We start from the raw sequence: 21139 nt of genomic DNA on the forward strand, positions 1-21139 counted from the left end.
GCCCCCTCCTTTTCGAGACGCCGCTAGACCTCCCCTCCCCGCCGCACCGCCACTGCTCCATTCGGCCACGGCAGTGACTCAGCTGGCCCGAGTCATCCTCTGGACCGGTCACGACCTCCGTCGACCCTCTTGACCTATAAGACAACTTGCACCTACTAGCTCGCCTCTTAACCTCGACCTCCACCGCATTCCAGCCATCCCAACCGACCTCCATTCACCTCACCCATTCTACCTCACCACAAGTCGTTCCCTTCCTGCAACCAAGCATCCCATCACGTCGACCATGGCTCCCGAGCAGTCCTTCTCTAACGATCTCCGCTCCGCTGCCGTCGACTACAACCGCGACCACGAACAGAAGCACAAGTGGGCCTTGGGTGGCCAGCACGGCCCCGGCCGGATGGGCGAACAACCCAGGCCCTTCCGCTATGCTTCGGGGTAAGTCGCGCATGGCGGGGAGAAGCTGCCGACGTTGACACGGACTGACGTGATTGCTAGTATGAACGCCGCCTTCAAGCGCGACAATGCCAAGACCGCCAACCGCGCTGCGAAGCTCCGCAAGCAGGAGATTCTCCCAAGCGAGCCCTACACATCCAGCGACTCATCGGCCGACGAGGAACCCGTCGAGGCCTCGGCCGCGCCCGAACCTGATGCCGAGATTACATATTCGTTTGATGCGGAGCGGGGTCCTAGCCAAGGCAGCCAAATCCTGAACCAGGCGCTTGTCCAGGCCATCGAACGCTTTGAGGATCGCAAGACGCACGAGCTGGTCGAAGAAGAATACGAAGTTCTCGATGAGAACGGCGAGGCCGCACAGGTCAAGGCGCGTCGTTCGGCCAAGGGCAAGAAGAAGGCTTCAAAGTCGGACGACGACGACTTTGTCGTGGTCTAGCGGGGCGATTAGGCTCGAGGGCGGTCTCTTGTGCTGCAGTGATTCGGGTTTCGGCATGGCGTTTTGGTAATCGACGGCCTGTTACGAGCGGCCAGATTGGGTTTGATTCTGACTAGCATGGATACGGGCATTTCAGGAGAGGAGCTCTGGGTTTTGCTGTTTCTCGAGGAACTGATGGGCCCGGATAGTCAGCGACGGGCATGGGCTTTTTTTCGCGGGGAATGGCATGGTAGATGATTGCTTTTCGATGATGCGCTGATAGGCGCCATACGAACGCTCGCAGATTGCTCATGGTGCAACATGAACCTGGACAAGGCGGCAGCTACGTGAAGTGAACGAAAGCATGACGATAAGGGCTGCAAAGGTGGAGGCGTGGAGCTGGCGACGTCCACTGACGATCCCGGGGTCGGGAATGCCAAGGCTCGCGCAACATGCTAGACCCCGGTTACGTCATGCGGCTGGACCACCCGTTACCTTGGACGGCCTATCGCCATTCCTCCGCTACCTAACCGCTCACTATTCTTCCTCCTCCTTGCAAACATCTGGTCGACTGACCTGACTGTACCCTCAACGACTCCTCTGTTTTTGCCTCTTCTGGAGCGCTAATGCACTCGCCTTCGCTGACTCGTCTCTGACCACGTCTCCCCACTCTTGCCCTTTCTTGTACTGTACACTTTTCTGGACATGGCCAAGTCCAATCCCCCAGTCTCCAAGGCACCGCGCCCGCGATGGGTGCTTCACCTCCAGGCTCAAGTCTGGCGCGTTCTCATGCAGATCGGCATGATACTCCATCGCTTCGCGCCGCCCCGTCCTCCTAAACCTTCGTTCTCGCGGACCGTTCCAACAACCGTTTCTCCCACAAAGGGCCAGTTCACTCTCCAATTCTACACTCCCGAGGATTACGACATCCAAAAGCGTCTGCGATCTAAAAAATTCCCCGTCGTCGTCAACTTCCACGGTGGCGGCTTCACACTCGGCACAGCCCATGACGATGCCCGCTGGTGCGCAACTGTCGTGCAAGAGGTCGGCGCCATTGTGGTGGGCGTCGACTACCGCCGCGCCCCTGAGCACCCGTTTCCTACGGCCGTCGAAGATGGAGTGGACGCCATTCTCTATCTGGCCGAGAATGCAGAATCACTCAACATCGACATCGAGCGCGTTGCCGTCTCTGGATTCAGCAGTGGAGGCAACATGTCGTTGACGGTGCCTCTGCGGCTGCAAGGCGAAACAATTCCCGAACCACCAAACGCCGAGACGCCCTACGGCATGCAGCGTGTTCCACCCTCGACAGACAACATACCACAAAAGACGCTATCGGCGGGGCGAACGCTAGTCAACGTGCGGCGCGAGCTCTGCATCAAGGCAATAGTGGCGTGGTATCCGTCAGTCGACTACACGCAAACACGCGAGCAGCGCCGCATGACGTGCGTGCGGACCGACCAGGAGCTCCCTGCCATCTTCACCAAGCTCTTCGACGAGTCCTACCTGCAGCCGCCGACCATGGACATGGCGAACCCGTACCTCTCGCCCGGCGTTGCGCCCACGGCCATGCTCGCCGGTCTGCCAGAAGACATCATCCTCTTTACGTGCGAGTGGGACATGCTGCTCGCCGAGGGCGAGCGCCTTCGCGACAGGCTGACCAACGAAGTCAAGAAAAAGGTCGTCTACACCTGCATCCCAGGCGTTCCTCACGGGTGGGACAAGGCGCCAAATCCCATGAAGCCGACACCTGGCGTGCAGGATTACTATCTCAAGGCGTGTGCAGAGTTGCGCAGGGTCTTCCACGAGAAAATGCCAGACACGGCCGTCGAACGCGATTTCGAGGGCTTCGAGGACAGCGACGAGGCCGAGTCGAGCAGCGCGGGCAGTGGTGTGGGCATGACGGCCGAAGAGGCGAGGAGGAGTAGCCGGCACGCTAAGAGACAAAGTGTCGTCAATTAGCACGGGAAAGTTGTCGGTCTTTGTCGGTGTTGGTGTTTGATTCGTTCATGTTACCCTGTTGTCCATCATTGCGCGGTGTTTGCTTATGGGTTTCCTGTTCTCTTTGTCTCCGTGCCGTTTGGACGTTCGAGAATTTTCGTTTTTCCTCTTCCTGTCTCGTCACTTCAGTCTTTCTCTGCGTAGACAAAAAGTCGTCCAATCAACGTCATCGATCCTCGTCGAACCTCTGCACTCTCCCTCTCTGATTATCTTCTGCCCCGTGTCGACTCGGCGAGGCTAAGGCATTTCGTGCGCTGTCAAACTCGGATGCTCTTCAAACTTCAGCATCAGGACGAAAACGGCAAAAGGTCAAGACGGCTGGCATCGCAAGCAAGAGGCAGACAACAGTAGAAGAAACAAGACCTGAGCTCGGCTTCAGACATGCACGCTCCTACTTATATCACATACTTATCCCGCCCGCCATCCGCCCTTGCTTGGATTGACATGTCAGCAGCAGCAGCAAGTGGCGGTGCAGCATCATGTGCCCATGTCCGCCTCGCTTTATTGGTTGGTTGGTTGGCTGGCTGCCATCACATCAACGTACGGCTTGCCCAGCTTCCTTCCTGTCGAGTCATGGTTGAGTGTCGGATTTCCCTCCTGCTGCTGATGGCTGCCTACGCACATGCATGGAAAAGACCAATGCCGTCTTTCCCTAGACTTCCGCTTCCTGAGTGACGAGTCAGGTGGATGCACTACGCAAGACTGCGCTGTCGTTTTCTCTCTTCGTGTGCATGTGGAATTTCCTGGCCGTATGTGTACGTATACATGTATTTGGGCTGGTAGCTCGCCTACGGACTGCGTTTGATAGATCGCTGTGTGCAAGACAGGTGATCTGTCTCCCCATCTGTATACCTACCATGCTAACCCTTGGTCTGGCATGAACAGGACGTTCTGATCCTGTTGTATGGCAAGGCAAGGTGCGTGTGTAAAATAGATGATCCTTTGTAGAAGTCTATGGTCTGACTGCGCTGCTCCACTCTCTGTGGTCAGTTCGTCATTGAGGCATTCCTGCGCCGGGCATTGGCGACGACTGGAAATTCAAGTCCTTCCTCGTAAGTACGAAGAGATCCGAGCGGAGCTAAATGACTGCGCGAGTAAGTCTGCAAAAAGACACACCACCGTCATGCCCTTCTCCTTTGGGGGCGGGATGGTACATGGTACTGGTGGGTCTTCTGGACTCCCGGGACAGCAGAAAGAGCCGGTCAACATAGGGCTGGAAGAGCCGCATCCTTGGAACTCAAACGCCCGCGGGGCGTGGGGTCCTTGTGCGAAGAAGCCGTCGCAACCGATACTCTTGCTTGGGATGATGCTGAAAGGGGCTACTACTAGAGGGCCACAGTGGGTGTCGAAAGAAATGCGACAGACCTCCTGGCAATAAGAGTGCACTTGGGGAGCATTCATTCGCTACTATAGTCACACTTAGGGAGTATTCATCTGCTACTATAGTCACGCTTAAGGAGCATTCATTTACTACTATAACCACACTTGGGGAGCATCCGTTCACTACTGCATCCAGACTCGGGGAGTCTCATTTCTTTCTACACCCACTGTGGGGCCATGATCTGACTTGGGACGATCCTCATCCAAAGCGGCAGTAATCGACTTGCTTAGAGCAGCGAGCGCATTGGGAAAGGCAAGGTCCGAGCTTTTCCTTTGGGATACAGGTGTGAGGAATCAGGCGGGCTCGGTAGTTTGTTCTCAAGATGACTTTGATGTGTTGTTTCTTCCAAACGGTCGGTCGACGGTCTTGAGAGACAATCCTCAGCCCTCCAGAATCAACACGGGCGATTCAACTTGTCTCGTAGGCGGTCAGCGCGGTTGCGTCTGCAGAGGTTTCCTGAAGATGCATTAGCTATTGTACTGATTGAGCCCTATGACCCAAACATTCGCACAGCTAACTCGATCAAAGTTCACCTTGCGAACTAAGCATTGCTAAGCATTAAGCCCTGCGCAAGGAACTTCAGCCCCAACAACTGTTCATCGCCCCGGCATTTCAGCCCCCATCGTCTTTTTGCAGGTGTCGTCTCCACAATTTCTGGCCCCCAACCGTCAGGCACCAGGCAGGCCCTGCGCCTTTCTCGATGCTCCATCCAGCAGTGCCGAACATGAGAATAGCTCAGACTGTTCACCACCAAGGGAAGTGATGGACATTGTACGTACCTTCGGACCAGAGTTCGTCGCCCCAAAGTAGCGGAAACGCGCGTTGAATGGAGACCCACTGCTCGAGATGGAAATCTACGGCGACGGTGAATGTGTATAAAGAAGTTGAGTCTTTTTCTCGTCCAGCAGAACATCAACTCATTCTCCAACACCATCCACAAGCGCATTACACTCAAGAAATACCTTTGACAAGTCTTTACATCCACCACCGCAACAATGCAGTACAAAGTCGCCCTTTTCTCTTTCTTTGCCGCTCTGGCCATGGCTGCTCCCACCCCCGACGGCCTCCCTGACGGCACCACTTGCACCATCGACAGCACCACGACGACCAAGTGTGTTGACGGTAAGCGATTGGTGGACAATTCCCGGAAAAGACCAGCGCTGATTTGATCGTACAGGCACCTGCTATGCAGTGAACGAGGGATGCAGCAGCCGTATCTGCGCAGTGCCCAGCGGATCCGAGATTGGCTCCTGTCAGACTGAGACCAAGAAGCTGAGGAGAGGTCTCCCCGACGGCACGACCTGCACCATTGGAAGCACCACGACAACCAAATGTGTTGATGGTACGTAAACATACCGCTTGGCAAGGAACGACAGTGCTAACTTGCCTTCCAGGCACTTGCTACGCTGTGAACGAAGGATGCAGCAGCCGCATTTGTGCCGTCCCCAGCGGATCCGAAGTTGGCACTTGCCAGACTGAGACCAAGAAGAGGGAGGCGGCGCCGGAGCTCCTTGAGAAGAGGTGCACCGCCAACGGTGGCTCTTGCACTCAGCTCAGCCAGTGCTGCAGCGGAAATTGCGAGTACGACTCTTCCATTGGCCTCGTCTGTAAGGCCTAAGCAGTTCGACTTGAGGCAGTGGAGGGTAGACGAGCTCAAACAAGGCGAACGGAAATGGGCGCTTATTACGACGTTACGTGGAGCGAATGGAGAAATTGAAATGACAGACTACGAAGAACCTAAATATTAGAAGATGAGAAGCACGCAACTGCTTGACAACATGTCGTCGTGAATCACCTCATGCCTCTTTCTCTCTTGTGATGCTAGACTTGGGGTCCAAGGGGGCGAATCCTCTGATGGATCTGATTGGATCGTGGCGTTCAAAGGCTCAAGGTGATGGGAGCCGTTCACCTAGGTACCTTTATGCGTCCGGGGCGATCCGTAAAGTGTTTTGTGCAGACTGGGAGTGCTATGAAAACTGCGACTGGTCTTCAGGACACTATTTGCTTTTTCCTTGGCGAGAAACCGCGCCAATGATGCCGCTTTGGCTCCTGTTTGCGGACATGGCGGAAACGGAGATGCCGCATGAGACTGTAAGGTGAATGAAGCAGGTGCAGATTCCGTATGGCTGCACCTTGGATATCGGCTTGTGTTTTCTTTCAACTGTCGCACGACTGCTTGCCGGGTGGTTCGAGTCATGCCATTTGCTCTGCGGTGTTCTAGCTGTCTACTGAGCAGTCATTGGTGGAGCTGTGCAGAATCCGGCGTGTTGATGTTGTTGACAAGGCTGAGGAATGCAAGGCTGTCTGATCTTGGGCCTGATGATCGAATGGGTTCGGTGGGCGGAAGAGGACCGACATCGGATTGCAATTCCAAAGCCAACAACATGGATCTTTTTTCTTAACCCAAACTCTGGTACACCCAACGAAATCTTAGAGTATTGAAGTTGGATATTTATAATCGACAGCGGAACCATTCCTCGCCAATGAAGCATTGTGGGGGCGTCTTCCGTCGTCAAGACACCTGACGTCATGCACGTGATGGTCAGCTCAGCCGAGAACCACCGACAACGGGGGCAGGCATTGGAGTCCTTTCGGCTTCCGAAGCTCAGATATCAAGACAACAAGGCCGTCTCGTCTGCATCTCACGGGCGGCGCCCGAACACCTCACCTATGACCCTCGCCCGCCACCATGGACGACGACGGCGTCTCGCCCAAGAACCGGAAGCCTTCGCTGCTCGACCTGCCCGTGGAGCTGCATCTCCGCTGGATGTCGTTTGCCGGCGACGCCGTCATCACAATGCGCCAAGTAAACAAGCACTTTGCGAACATCATCGAAGCCAACGAGCGTGTCCTGGCTGACCGTATTTTCTGCCATACGGCAGTGGGCCGTGCCGTCGTCGACAAATGGGGAGTGGCATGTGACAGCTACCGCAAGTCGACCAACTGGCGCAAAAACGCCATGTTCTACCGCAAGTTTTGGCGCGTCTTTGGATGCAAGAAGATTTACGACGGTTGCTACACTTCCAACACCGGTTTTCCTTTTCTTGACCTCGAGGTCTTTGACGGCGTCCTCATGCGCTCACCCCTTGCGCTGGCCTGTATCTTTGCCAAGATGGATCCCGTGGTCGAAGACAATCCTAAGTGGTTTTTGGTCTCGCTCAAGGAGTCGCGCAGAAAGCCGGTCGACAATGGGAAAGTGGGGAATTGAGCCGGGTCGTTCGGCACGGGTTTCTCAAGAGTTGGAAAGGACACCAAACCTTATGTTGTCGACGATACCAATTCGAAAACGACGAACGACCAAGACAAGACCAAGAAGAGGATGCGGGTAGAAGGCTAGGAAAAGGGATTCCATTTCGAGGGTCAACCGAGGTCACTGAAAGCACTGACGCACCATGCTTCCAGCCGCGGAAATCAACTTGTCCAGAGCTTCAGTGCGATGCGAGACTACCTGACACAACTTTACCCCACCATGATGAGATGGTATCCCGACCGGCGTCAGGAACGCTTCCGATGTGGACGATCTGATCAAGCCAAAAAACGGTTTTCCCGCTTGAGAACACCACCAATCAAATCAACTCGCAAAGGATCACCGTCGAGGCTCATGGTGTGATCCACGCCTAGTCGGAAACTATCCAAAGCTTCCGAGGATCCCTGTATTTTAACAGCGGTTTCCCCAGATCGTCATCTAAAACGACATCTTAAGGAACATCGGAGCACCGTCAAGGTTTATCAAGTACCTTGGGGCTCCAGCTCAAGAAAGTTTCGGGGATCAGGAGCCATCAGCTGCACATCTTACTTGTCCACTGTCCGCCTTTGACGTATCTCACTGTGGATTAACAACAAAGGTTGATGCCAATCAGACGGGCGCTTTCGGATTCCGGACCGACGTCAACCTAGAAGCTGATGGCCTGCAGCATTGGTTGGCTACAGAACAGAACCAAAGATTCACGGTGGTACACATCGACTTGGACCTGTGGCTGTCTGTCACCATGGAATTCATGCAGCTTGTGGCGCCAATCCATGAGCGAAAGCAAGCTGGATGGCGTGCATATTACATGCCGAGCTCTCATGAGCTGAACCAAAGACTAGCTTCTTGCGAGCTTGTAGCCTGATGCGGTCAGTTTGGCGAGCCGCTAGGCGGAATGGCGCAGCGCAGGTCTTGCCGAGTACCAGAGACACCAACCCCACTTCAAATGGTTTTGAGCGGATGAGCTCCCGCGGCTTGGCCAAACTACTTGGGTGTTCAGCGTTGGGCGTGTAGGTAAGGGCTTTGTTGCTCCGGCGGCCCGATGGGGAGCTAGGATCTCCCAGCGCAATTCGCAAGGGGAGGAGGAACCGAATTTCAAAGTTGCTTGTTCCGCGCTACCAGGGTCGACTACGAAGAGGTCATGAGGCTATCAGAGTTGACTGAACATCCCCTCCAATCATGAATTTCGTACACTACTGCCCATTGCTCCGTGCAACCATGGACTTGGTACGGTGAGATTCGAAAGACAAGTCCAGCACCCTGTATATACGAGTAAAAAAAGTGCCATTGCAAAGATGAGTGCTGCGAAGGGGTACATGGGCCGTCCTCGTCAAGGATAGACCCCGGAACATTGAAATCAACAACATGCGACGGACTCGCTCAAGGCCCAGATCCATGCTTTGTGTATCTCTTATTCTGGTCCTTATACTTTGTGGGAGCGTTCGACATCTGGCTCAACTTCAACTACTGCGGTGCCGATAGCACATTCGCTCGTCCGAAATCCTTCACCCACCGGCGACGATCGCTAGCTTGTTGCGGGAATTTACGCCACTCCACACCTTGAGAATCAGGACCGTCGAAGAACGACTACATGGCCGAGACTTCCGCAGCGACACGGACCTTCCTGAGCTAGGCAAAGCGTACCAGACAAGTCTCGAGGTTTCGCATGTAAAAACATCGCCGACCTTTGATCGCACGGAGGACACAACCTACCAAACGTCCGTTCCCACCCTGCATTGCACTGCCGTCATGGTTTCTGGCAGAGAGGCAACAGTTGCCTGCCTTGTGTCGTCAGGAATCGCCACTGGGTTTGTCGGATTACGCCTCTACACTCGCTTCAGGATCAGTCGCCATCCGGGGTGGGATGACACAGTGATTGTCATTGCCGACATCTTCTCGATAGCACTGTGTCCCATATATCTCTATCGTAAGTTTGCTCTTGCTCGCCATAAGAAGTGCCGCCTCGTATAACTCACGCGCAGCAGAGCTCAAGTATGGAATGGGTCAGCCCATAGCGAGTCTGACGCCCGAAGCACTCGTCACGCTGCAAGAGTGGTTTTGGGTGTCCACTTGGGTATATGTCTTAGGAGTTGCCTTTGCTAAGGTGTCGATTCTCATCCAATTCTTGCGGATCTTCGTCGACTTCAAGACGAGGTTCGCTTCCTGGTTTACCATTCTATTCATCGTAACTTGTTGTACTGTATGCTTTTTTGGGGGAATCTTCGCCTGTAACCCTGTGCACAAGTTCTGGGAGCAGTCATTGTCGGGGACATGTATCAATTACATGGCAATTTGGTTAGTTGAACCTCCCCTTGAGTCTACCCCCCATGACTAACGGCAGTTGACAGGTACATGCACGCGGGCATGTCAATACTCAGCGACATTCTCATCATCATTACTCCGCTTCCCATAATATTCAACATGAACCTTGAGAAAAAGAAGAAAATCAGTTTGGCAGTAACTTTTGCGATAGGTGGATTGTAAGCCATGCCCAGCACCAATCTGTTGTGCCAACTGACCATCGCCAGTGGCCTCATCACCTCTGTAATTCGGCTCTACTACCTGCATAAGCTCTTCTTGGTAACCGACAAGACGCTCTACAACCCGCTTCCCGCACTCTGGTCGGCCGTCGAGCTAAACACCGTTATCATCTGCGGCTGCCTAATCACGCTTCATCCTCTTCTCTCTATCGTCATCGGTCCCATCCGACGTTATGCATCATCCTCGTCACCTTCCAACTCCCATGGCAACACCATCGTTGGCCAACTTGGCAGCGATGGCGCAAACTCGAGTCGTCCGCGTCTTTGGGGCACGTCAGCGCGAGCCGCCGGACCGAAGTTCAAAAGCGATGAGGATCAAGGCAGTCTGAAGCCTCTGTATCCAAATTTGGCGGACGGCGTCAAGATTACGACGACGATAGACATGCGGTCGACGCGGAGAGGCTCCCTGGCCGGCAGCAGACACCTCTACAGCGCGGGCGAGCTGGATCCCAGCAGACAGCTGTCCTCGGCGTCCCAGAAGAGCACAGAGATGCGAGAAGTGGTATGACCGCGTCTACGTTGTCTTTCAGTGCTTTCAACACGCTTATGAATTGACTTCTACGCGGGTGTTGATTAGGTCGTCGGTCTTGCGCATCCGTTGCACTTTGTAAGAGTGCGTTCTTGTACTATGTTTCTGTCTACACAGCGAGCTATTTTGTTGGACTTTTGTGGCAATACCCCTTTTCTAAAAGTAATTTTTCGAACAAGCAACCATTTATCACCATTAGTCAACCTTTTCCTTGGCTCCGAGAGACACGTACCTTCCACTACTCAGGTACAGATTTTCAATGATGTAGGAGGTCCTTGTCCATTGAGACTGCTTAAACAGATGCCACTGCCCCCTAACTCCGTCGCCTTTCCCCCTTCAACCGGCACGTCGCTTTCGCCTCCGCGTACCCGCTAGACAGGACATGCAGCCATCTTCGCCCTTATCTACGCCCCGTACGGCGACCTCCCCCATCCGAGCGCGACAACGAAACCACTGTCAGGACCACCGTCAGGACCACCGCTCCCACTAGCACCCTGCTGCGAGCCACCACCTCCCCCTCCACCTGCGGAGCCATGCTGCCCATACCACCCCGGATGACCCGGCCCTCCAGGAGCTGGGCCATACCAACTCGAACTCGACTGCGCAACCGGAAAACCGTATCCTTGGCTCCCTGGACCAACAGAGGGACCGCAGACGAAATCACGCCGATCTACCCTCAGGCCTACCATCGCGGCCGTCGTTCCTGGCCCGTATCCTGCGGCAGACGGGGCGGCGCCGCCGCCGCCGCCACTGCCGCCACTGCCGTTACCGTTGTGGCCTCCGTACGGGCTGTAGTGGTAGTGGTTGTGGATCGTCTGGTGCAGACCGCTGCCACCACCATTTTGCCAATGTTGACCCTGACCTTGGCCGTGGCCGCGCGGAGCGAGCGGTGGAAGAGAATACGGCTGAAGATGTGAGTGGAGAGAACCGGATCCGGATGTGCCAGAGTTACCGGACAGAGCTGCGGCTGCGTCGGGCGAGCGCGGACGACGGTTGCGCCGTTTTCTGGTTGTCGGTGGAACGGAAGAGGAAGAGTTGTCGTTGTTGCTCATGGCTTTGGCTCGATGATGGCGTCGCTTTCTGAGATGCTGCGTGCAATGGGGGTCAGAGGCAAGTGTCTTGATGAAGCCGGTGAAGTTCGTCGAGTAAGAATTGAACAGTCGAGCGGGAAGTCCAGTGGAAAGAGATCAACAAGGACGCTGATGGACGCTGACTGACGAAGTGTGTAGGGGAACCTGGAAGCTGCCCGGCACCGCTGGTTTTATATCATGTGAAGTGACTGCTGCGTTTTCGCTTGCTCTCGTTGTCTGTCTGCTTTTGCTGCACAACAATGATGCTAGCTGGACACGCCGAACTGTCTCTTCCTCGTTGCCTCTGGTCTGGTCGTGGGACTGCCAGCTTGCCAGCCAGACAGACAACGCATGTAGGGAACTGTTGGCCCGTCTGTCTTACCGGCTTCCTGGGTAGTTCGCTGCGTGTTTGTTTGTCCTGTCAGGCTGTCTACGCCAGCTTAGGAAGACGAGATCAAGCAACAATGCAGACGAGGTCAAGACGGAGCAAAGTGTTTGGGCCAACGGAAATCCTCACACATGCAGACATGCATTGCAGCAATGACGAAAAGAATGGCGCGAAAACGACTGCAACTGAACAAAGAGAACAAAGAGAAGGCGGGATTGTGATGTCGCCGGCAAGGAGTAGCAAACAACGTGCGCAGGCAGAACAGCACGCAGGCACCCACGGCTTCTTCGTTTGCACTCTTTGTTTTATCTGAACAACGGCGAAGAGACCGAAAAGCCTCGAAACAAAGCAAAGAGAGGTGATGAGACAGGTGGCAGCGAGTCCACTCATTTAGTCGTTCAAAACGCATTTGCCGTGGAAATTCACACGGAATTGGCATAACGTTTGGTGAAGATGCGACTGCTAGACTGCTTTTTTCTTCTCTCCGTTTACATTTCCACTTTCAAATCTCTCCACCTCTCCGCCTGTTTTCCTCCGTCTTGACACCCTTCCACCGCTATCAGATAGACAGACTAATTGTCGACCCTGAAGTTGACAAATGAGCACCGAGCCTAGGCTATCATGCTTCCCACTACCCCTTTTGATTCCTCTTTGCTCCAGCACAGTGGGTGCCGAGAGAAATCAGACCTCTTGGCAATACGAGTGCGTATAGGGAGCGTTCATCCGCTACTACAGCTGCGCTTGGGGAGCAGTCTCCAGACCCAGGGCGTAGAGATTGCAGTCCCTGCCGACAATGGACAACGCGAGCATGGCGAAAAGGACAGATCGAAGAAACTCAAATGTGCAGTACCACATTTGCCAATGCTAAGGACGCTTGTAGGCAGTAGAGATTGCTTCATTGGAGCATGGATAGTGAGAGGGCGAAACGACGCAACTCAACGCAATGCGGACAAATGCGCCCGAGTGCCAAACTATATTGGTGGACCGCACAACAAAAGAAAGGCAGAGAAAACCCCCCCCAGTGAATGGTGTGCACACAATGAGGACGGACGGATGACATCATTGGCAATGGCAATGGCAAAAGCAACAACAGGCAAGGCATATGTAGAAGAGAAGAGAGAAAAAGCACGCTAGACGACACCACCACCTCAAAATAGTGGGAGGCGGGGCAAAATAGGACTAGGGAGAAGAGTGGTGAACAACAATAAGCAAAAAGCAGACCATGATGAATCATGATACGGTAATGAGCCCGACCGGCCAGCTGGCTGACTGCAAAGCATTCCATCCCGTCCCGTCCTATTCCAGGCATCCCGCTCGAAAATTCAGCACGCAGTGCGAATGGAAAACGCAGGCAAAGGGGAAAAACAAAAGCCAATCCCGGACCAACCCCGACCGAACCGACAATGTATTGACTGACTGGCTGACTGACTGGCTGACTGACTGACTGCTGCTGCCGATGGGCAATGTGCCCCATCAAATCTACTACTTGCTGTTACTACTGCGTGGCTTCCCTTCCTTCCTGTGCATGTTCATCTACTCGTACGTCGCTGTATCCCTTGTGGGGCAGTCCGCCATCTGCTTCAAGGGCGTTGGATTTGGCGGCCATGCTCGGGTTGTCGGGCGGGCTCGCCGGTGTCGTCATGATGACTGGAGGGACGGCGCTGACAGGGGTGAGAGGCTCTTGATCCGCTTGGGGAGATTCCAACGAGCCCGTCAAGTCACCTGCCTTTTCTGAATTGTTGTGTGTACTGCTGCCCTCGGCGATATCTGGGACGTTGGGAAGCTGCTTCGGCGATTCATCGAGAGGCGTTGAATGTTCTTCGGCTGGCGGAGACGGCGACCCAACGTCCTCAATGTGTTCTGTATTTTCGTTCCTCCGAGAGCCACCACTCTTGGCTCGCTCCTCTTCGTTGCCAATCACTGCTGCCAAGCTTCGAAAGTTGAACATGGGCTCTGTGCCCGCGCCTCCGCCAGGCGGCGTCTCTGCAGCGAAGGCGGGATCGCCCGGACTGTTGTTACCTGTACCTAGGCTCAGGCCCGAGGCGTTGGGTGAAGGCTCAAATGAGGATCCTGATGCAATGCCAGGTGCACCATTGTTGCGAACAGAGTCGCGCTCAGATTCGGACTCGGCAAATGAAGATCCGGAAGAAGAAGCATTGGACAGCTGACGGAGCATTGTCCGGTGAGAGGGCGCATTTTGAGAGTCTTGGGGTGAGGGAGGAGTTGTCACGTCGGGAGCGTTGGAGGACTGCGAGGAGTGGATGCGAGCGCGGCTTTCCTCGAGATGGCGTTGTGGATCAATACGCGCCGACGAGGAGCCAACGGTGGAGGTCGGTTCGCTCAGAGGGTTGAAGCCGACGCCCGACCTGTCAATGGCCTTACCCTTGAAATCGTTTTGGCTGGACGGACCAGCTTGTGATGAATCATCCTCGGGCACGTCAACGGGGAAGAAACCAGACTTGCGCGTGTTTTTGGTCATCTTCTTTTCCTCCTTGGCCTTCTTCTTTTCCTCCTTCTTGGCTTGCTTGGCTGCCTCCTTTTCCTCCTTCTTTTTTCTCTCCTCTTCCGCCGCTAGACTCAATCTGATTGCCTCCATCATCATGAGCTCTTCGAGATCTTCCATTCTCGTCCTACGTGAACTATGCCGTCCTGGAGGGTTTTCATGGTTGTCGCCGCTTCTGCTCGTGTTTGACAGCAGCTGCGTCAGCGGATCGCTCGAGCCGTTCCGCGGGGTGCCTTGGCCGCTGCTGTTGGGACTGTCTCCAGAGAACAAGGTTCTTCTTCTCCTGCCAAGGCCAAACCCTCGGCTCTCTGAAGGGTTGTTGCCAATGACGTAGGCTGCATTGTGTAGCGCAGTGGCGGCGGCGGACCTGCGCAACGCATGCGCGCGGGCGTCGTTGAGCTTCTTGGCCCAGTCTGGTCGTATCATGTCGGTTGTAATGACGCCAGGAGAGTTGGCAGAAAGAGATTTTCCACGCTTTCGTGCACCCTCTCCATCAGAGATTCCAGGAGAGCTGAGCGAAGATGAAGATGACATGGCGGAAGGGTGAGAAAGCTGGCCCTGGTAAGCCAGCCCTCTTCTGAATGGCGGAGGTTCGTAGGTCACACCGAATTCCGGTTGTACACAAAATGGGCATGCGGCAGGCTCGGAAATCAACATGCAATCATCCTGCGGCTCCTGCGAGGCACTGGGATCGTTTGGGTCATGGTGTTCGGGAGGATGGGGATCAGGACGTTTAATCTGCACGAAGCACTCGGAGCAGATGGGTTGGTCGCAACATCTTGTCCTGTTCAAGTACGGAGGGTAATATAAGAAACAGATGGGGCACTCGGATGCGTCCTTGTAAAGGAATGCCTCTATTGGCTGGCCGTTCACGTAGGGATCTTTGGGCAACATGATCTCTTGAGGAGTCATGTCAGCTTGAGAGTTGTTCTTGGACGTGGTGCTGAGAGCCGCAAGGGTCTTTGCGCGCGTCCGAATGAAGGGGTTGGACGAGGTTGTTTTACCGGCAGGCGAGCTTGGCGATGGGAGCGAAAACCCTCCGTATCCGGGCGAAAGACGTCCTGAAGTGTCAGAGGTGGCAGAGGGGGAGCGAGCAGTGATGGGGACCATGAGGCCATTGAGGTTCGTGTCGGAGGCTTTGGGACTGGCATGCGCCGATGGCTTGTTTTCCAATTCCGGAGGAACCTCGTCTGCAGGAGGAATCGGCATGCCACGAACAGCAGCGACCAGTTGATGTTCAGCCCATGAGTCGTTGTGGTCGTTGAGTCCTTTCCAGAAGGGCGCTATCCGACGTTCAATCTGCGGGCGTTAGCCGTGCGCCCAGTCACAAGGCGTTTGAACATACCATGAGCTGTCTGACGATTTGCTTGTTAAAGTCTTCTGTTCCGGTGTAGGTTCCCAATGTAACTAAATATCCTCCGTCTACGCCCTCCTCCTGCATGCTCCGCTCGCGTTCCTTTTCCCTTAGCTCGCGCTCTTTGGCAAGCTTCCTAGCTTCGCGCTCGGCCTTGGTTTCGCGGCGCGTGTATCCTTCAGGAGGATCTCTACTGGAGCCAGGGCCGATGCCCAGGAACGATAGGTCGGGTCCACTGCCGCGGCCGGTGCGGGACGAGTAGATGCGATCGCCAGAGGCGTGCGACGAGTGAGAGGTGGCGGCGTGCGAAGCATCGCCAGCTCTGGAGTGGCCTGAATGACCGACGGAGGCCGTGGGACGACCCTCTCTGCTCGAGTTGTTACCCATGGTGGAGGTCCAGAGCTACAAGTCGGAGTGGTTGGAAAGGGATCGAGTTTCAACAGGTAAACATTCGATAGCTCGAGCAAAGCGGGGGACCCAGGTCGATGGCTCGAGTGTCACCAGGACTGCGAGAGGGGAAGTTGGTCATCCGCGGCGCATCGTGGGTGTGGTCGAATTGGGTGAGCGACCGGAGCTTGTGCAAGTTGCGAGAGGTAAGGTAGTGGTAACGGTGAGAGGTTGGCGGGTTGGCGGGGAGGCAGGTGGAGGATGAGTGAGGCTTGTTGTGGACGGGCCGAGGACTGGCTCTGGATGGATGCGGGAGCGGGTGCGCTGGCTCCAGCTGCGACGGCGGCCTCTGCTGTGCCTCGTAGAATGTTTCTTTTGCGACAGGATTCGCGGGGCGTGCTTTTCGAAAATTGGGTGCCGTGGGTTGGATGCGTGCGTCTGGTCTTGTCTTGTCTTGTCTTGGGTTGTGCGAGTCTGAAGCTGTGTGAAAGGCGCGCCGGGTCCGGCCTTGTTCCCGTGCTTGTGCCTTGATTACCTGGTCGCTTTGCAGCGCCGCCCTACAATCAAATCATCATTCAATCATCATCCCGGCTCGCCCTTATTCGACTTCAGTTACGTCAGTCTGGGTGGCCTCGCAGCATAGCATCATGTCGCCCTCCGCTGCTCCCGCTGCATCACCCCCGTGATCACTTCTCACGCGACCGCATGCCACTCGTCATAAAGACTGAATTGTTCCCGAACCGCGATCCCATGCCAAAACTCCACACTCCACCAGCGCCGTTCGCAATGTATCTATCGTGTACACGTAATCCCGTCAACGCAGCGGCAGGTCTTTCATGTCTGCGGCTTCTGGCTCCGGGCTCGCTGCAGGAGTTGGCCATGGGGCTTCGGACTCGACTTCCGTGACCGCTTTCTTGGTCGTCCTTTTGCTAACAAAGCCCTCCGACGGCGACTCCCACGTGTAGTCGACAAAAGATCCAAGACATTCCTGCACGCCCTCGGCCAAGATCTGGACGGCGTGCTTCCTGTTGCGACTCCACTCGTGGGCTCGCCGCCAGCGACCAGCGCGGTCGGCGATTCCCTGGCCATCCTCCAGCCCATCCAATATGCTCCTCCAGACCGTCATGGTTTTCTCCAGCTCGGAAGCTTTGCTAACGCCAATGACGCTCACTCCCAGCTTCTTGCCGCCCACTTGCTCAATCGTCTCCCTGGTCAGCGGCACTCCGGAAGCAGGATCGCCAAGAGATCCAACAAGCGCACCCGTCTGCAGCCAAGTCTCGAGCGCAAAGCGGATGGCGAGGACCTCGAGCTTCTCCCCGTACTTGTCGCAAAAGTCGGAAGCGTCGCGCACCGCAGCGCGCAACTCTCTACTAGCCGGGTGAAAATCCCCCATGGAGCCGACCGGTACGCCTTCTCTCCGCAATAGACCCATGCCCAGAGGGCTGGCGTTGGGCACCACGTCGACGCCCGCATTCACCAGCCGCTCTATTCCCTTGGTTGCCAGTGTTGTGTTTTGCAAGGTAAAGTTGGCGTAGTTTTGAACAATGTCCAGCGGCTCTCCAGTCTCACCGAGGACTCTCTCCGAGATGCGACACAAAGTGTCGACAGGGTATCCAGAGATCCCTACGTACTTGACGGTCCCCGTCTCGTCGCGAATCCGGCGCAATTCGCGAATGGCACCCAGCACTTCATCCTCGCTCACGAACTCTACGTCATGGCAATACACGGCATCCAGGTATGGTGTCCTGAGCCGCTCGAGGCTCCGTGCGACCGATGCGCGCACCCATTCCGGGCTGTAGTCGAACTCGTCCGAGGAAACGCGACCAACTTTGGTCAACAGAAAGTATTCCTCGCGCGGAACCGACGCGCGCACAAAGGGCGTCGCGAGGGCGGCGCCCAGCAATGACTCGGAGGGCCCGTAATAGGGCGAGGTGTCGAATGCGCGAATGCCCAACTCGAGCGCAGACTGGACGAGTCCAACAGTGTCGAGCGCATAGGGATCTTTGTTGTATTGGTGGTTGAAGGTGGCGGTGCCAAAGATGAGGGGCGGCAGGCTGGCCGACAAGGGCGTCTTTGCTTTTGCTGCTAGGGACATGATTTTGAATTTTACGGTTGATGGCGAGTAAGGCGGCAGCAGGACCGAGGGCGGGCGTGAGCCAATGGGCGAGTGAGGCTGCAGAGGTAGGTTGGCGGCTGAAGTTTATTGTCGCGAGTCGAGGCAGAATCGATGAGGCTCTTCCGGGCGGCCTGGGGATGGAAAAGAAGGTTCAAGGTGTTGTCGGGTGCAGCAGCGGGAACGCTTTCTGAGAGGCCGGGCGTTTGAAGACAATCCAGAGAGCCGGAGAGAGCGAGAAGGGAGACGGACCCTGAAAAGAAGAGAAGAGGGACGCGCAGACATGGCAGCGAGGTCCGCCGTCCGCCGTCCGCCAACAGCCCAGCCAGCGAGCCCAGACGTTCGGCCGATCGCGCTCAAGTCGTTGACGTGCTTGATTATTTGATGCCTGAAGATGAAATGTCGTGGCCGCGCTAATGCAGGAACCACACCGCAATCAGCGTCTTCAATCCACCAATTCATGATTCTACGCGGCACCGACTTTGGCCAGGCTGGCCGCTCTGGGCCCGCTTTGCTTCCATGGCGCTTGTGATTGCTAACACGGCCGCCCCGATCCTCCACCATCTACAACCTCCCAGGTTCAGCTCGGCAACCGACCGAACACAGAACCCTGATCGACACTGCCATGGTCGACACGACGCCAACGGCTGGCATGCGTGGCTGGCTGGTTGGCTACTATAGTCATCTCATCGAATTGGGCCTCGGACTTGGCTATAAGCACTATCTGCCACGCAGAAGATGGATGCGGCGCTGGCCCAGACTGTCGTTGCTGGAGTCTGAATGCCATGCGCCGCTCCGGGTCGGGATGGATCGGGTGCTGCGCAAACATGGTGTTGTGGGGGAACCAACACGCTGTCTGCTATGGCGGGATTGCGCAACGTGCAGTGTGTAGATCATGTCCTGGCCGGCGGGATTGTGGTGGTTGCGGGAGGCTCCTATCGCTGCAGGATAGAATACAAGAGAGCCTGCAAAACTTGCTCGAAATATTCACAGAGCTTACCGTCACTTTTGCAAATCCTCCATCTCGCGGCAAGCTCGAGTCCAACTCAGCATTAGTCGCCAAATCTTCACCGAGTCAAAAATCAAACTGCTCGAGCATACGTCCTTCTACTCGGCTCCGTCTCCTTCTCCGACTGCTAGATCAGATACGCTGGCGGTCTGCCAGCTCCCAGAGCAGCCAGCAAGCAAGGTATATGCCAGACCACTTTATCGCACGCAGCAGCGCGTTGCAGGCGGACGTGCGTCATCTTGCAGTCCGATCTATGGCGTCAGCAACACCCCGTCGAGTAACACCGCCTCTGCACTCATTTGTAAGCCTCGCCCACGATCAAGCCAAGCCAGTCACTTTTCCGCCAACATCGGGTGGTGCTTGGTGTCTTGAGCGGAAGGTAGTGGATCAGACAGATGTGACGAGTCCTCTGCGCCATTGTCCGTTTGTCAATCTCGAGTAAGCTTTGCTCGCGCACCCCCGCTAGCTTGGTCCATTGCTTGGTATTCTTGTCTGGCGCGGGAGAGATCCGTGGCTGTGGCGGGCCATGTTTCGCGTCTCGGCGCGTGGCCGGTTACACAGTCATGCCTTGATAATGCGCGAAGCTGCTGGGATGGTGGTTTTGATAGGACGAGTTTGCCCCTTTTGTTTCGAAGACTGCACTCCTCCTTTGACTTCACCCCTTACCATCCTCCTCATTTTCAAGCGGTCGGTCATCTGCGTGAGTCCGAGTCCGAGGGGTTTGAAAGAATTTGGTGGTTGAGCAGCGCGATCGGTTCCGCGACACAACTCAACTACCCAACACCATCACTTCCACCCCACAGACTTTCCGCATCACGAACAGACCTCTTCTTGTCTTCTTCCGCTTTGTCTAGCACGGTCCTCGACGCGTGCGACTCGGATTGTAGCTGGGAAGACGCCCTCGCGTTCTCGTAGCTCCACGTTGATATTATTGTTTCACCTCTTTCTTTTCCATCCTTTTCCACCCACTAGTCCTACCCTTTGTCATTGGGGTTATGCCTTTACTCCAGCGTTTCCTTCTCGCCGGCTGCCGCAAATTCGCCGCCTGGCACGGAGAAGCTGTGTCAACTTCCTAAGCCCCTTATTTTATGATTTATATAATGTCACAAGCATCTCTCTTCCATCAATTCACAAGCGGGGTTGGTGTAGTTGGTTATCACGTCAGTCTAACATCGAGTTTCCGAGCAATTGGAGCTTGTGTCAGAGCACTGAAGGTCGCGAGTTCAAGTCTCGCATCCCGTACTTTTTGCCCACCACAATCCCGGCGAGAAAGGGCCGAGCCTGCTTTTTGCCGGATCCCAAGGCGAAGGAGAAGCCATATCACAACGGGGAAAGGGAGGGAAGGGGGTTCTCTGGCTTCAATAATAGAATGGGGTGTAAGTGTCGACACAAAACCCCCTTTCCCCCCTTCTCCTCCCCCTTTTATGTGTTTGTCGGACTGGGTATGATGTGTGAGACCTGCTTGCTCATTTTTGGTTCACACTGCTATCTGCGAATTGAATTCTAGCCGCTTACCCTCGTCCTCGCGAATATTTAAAGATGCAGATCACGGCTTAAAGCTACCTCAGCCTTGAGTTCACCGTGTTTCTAATATGTCTAGTCATTAACACGCGCTACCACTAAGGCTTTTTTGGTCTTGTAGGCGTTTCTATCGTCTTTCGGATACTTAAGCACCAAAAGGTGGGGCGATGTGCTCGCTAGACAAGCGAGGGGCCAGAGAGGAGGGTTGACAAACTTAAAGATAAAGGA

General features: G+C 55.3%; 7 protein-coding genes and 1 non-coding gene across 8 annotated transcripts; 4 read left to right on the forward strand and 4 right to left on the reverse strand.

Moving 5' to 3' along the window:
* Positions 1-284: 284 nt before the first annotated feature.
* On the forward strand, positions 285-1306 carry J3D65DRAFT_632283 (uncharacterized protein). Its single transcript, XM_066801003.1, has 2 exons — positions 285-435; positions 496-1306. The coding sequence occupies exons 1-2, from the start codon at positions 398-400 to the stop codon at positions 887-889; spliced, it is 432 nt and encodes a 143-aa protein (XP_066653102.1). The 5' UTR covers positions 285-397; the 3' UTR covers positions 890-1306.
* Positions 1307-1405: 99 nt separating this feature from the next.
* J3D65DRAFT_632286 (Alpha/Beta hydrolase protein) lies at positions 1406-3227 on the forward strand. Its single transcript, XM_066801004.1, has one exon. The coding sequence runs from the start codon at positions 1574-1576 to the stop codon at positions 2828-2830; it is 1257 nt and encodes a 418-aa protein (XP_066653103.1). The 5' UTR covers positions 1406-1573; the 3' UTR covers positions 2831-3227.
* Positions 3228-4298: 1071 nt separating this feature from the next.
* On the reverse strand, positions 4299-5881 carry J3D65DRAFT_469251 (uncharacterized protein). The gene is made up of 2 exons (XM_066796498.1): positions 4769-5881; positions 4299-4706 (listed from the first exon to the last, which is right to left on the reverse strand). Exon 1 carries the CDS (start codon positions 5602-5604, stop codon positions 4792-4794), a length of 813 nt encoding a protein of 270 aa, XP_066653104.1. The 5' UTR covers positions 5605-5881; the 3' UTR covers positions 4299-4706; positions 4769-4791.
* Positions 5882-9070: 3189 nt separating this feature from the next.
* On the forward strand, positions 9071-10758 carry J3D65DRAFT_469158 (uncharacterized protein). The gene is made up of 4 exons (XM_066796497.1): positions 9071-9424; positions 9483-9792; positions 9846-9977; positions 10026-10758. The coding sequence occupies exons 1-4, from the start codon at positions 9247-9249 to the stop codon at positions 10543-10545; spliced, it is 1140 nt and encodes a 379-aa protein (XP_066653105.1). The 5' UTR covers positions 9071-9246; the 3' UTR covers positions 10546-10758.
* A 212-nt stretch (positions 10759-10970) lies between these two features.
* Positions 10971-11618, reverse strand: J3D65DRAFT_605092 (uncharacterized protein; the record flags this gene model as incomplete). The annotated part of the gene is made up of 1 exon (XM_066798327.1): positions 10971-11618. One exon carries the CDS (start codon positions 11616-11618, stop codon positions 10971-10973), a length of 648 nt encoding a protein of 215 aa, XP_066653106.1.
* A 1986-nt stretch (positions 11619-13604) lies between these two features.
* Positions 13605-16268, reverse strand: J3D65DRAFT_647092 (protein SIP5; the record flags this gene model as incomplete). The annotated part of the gene is made up of 4 exons (XM_066802320.1): positions 13605-13713; positions 13866-14640; positions 14665-15826; positions 15873-16268. The coding sequence occupies 4 exons, from the start codon at positions 16266-16268 to the stop codon at positions 13605-13607; spliced, it is 2442 nt and encodes an 813-aa protein (XP_066653107.1).
* Positions 16269-16911: 643 nt separating this feature from the next.
* On the reverse strand, positions 16912-18721 carry J3D65DRAFT_632301 (L-galactose dehydrogenase (L-GalDH)). The gene has a single exon (XM_066801005.1). It carries the CDS (start codon positions 18361-18363, stop codon positions 17083-17085), a length of 1281 nt encoding a protein of 426 aa, XP_066653108.1. The 5' UTR covers positions 18364-18721; the 3' UTR covers positions 16912-17082.
* A 1803-nt stretch (positions 18722-20524) lies between these two features.
* On the forward strand, positions 20525-20632 carry J3D65DRAFT_t105. The gene has a single exon. It is a non-coding gene; the product is annotated as a tRNA-Val (tRNA).
* Positions 20633-21139: the final 507 nt, after the last annotated feature.

The sequence above is a fragment of the Phyllosticta citribraziliensis genome, assembly GCF_038025025.1.
Source record: "Phyllosticta citribraziliensis strain CPC 17464 chromosome Unknown J3D65scaffold_9, whole genome shotgun sequence".
In the NCBI taxonomy this organism is placed as follows: Eukaryota; Fungi; Ascomycota; class Dothideomycetes; order Botryosphaeriales; family Phyllostictaceae; genus Phyllosticta; species Phyllosticta citribraziliensis.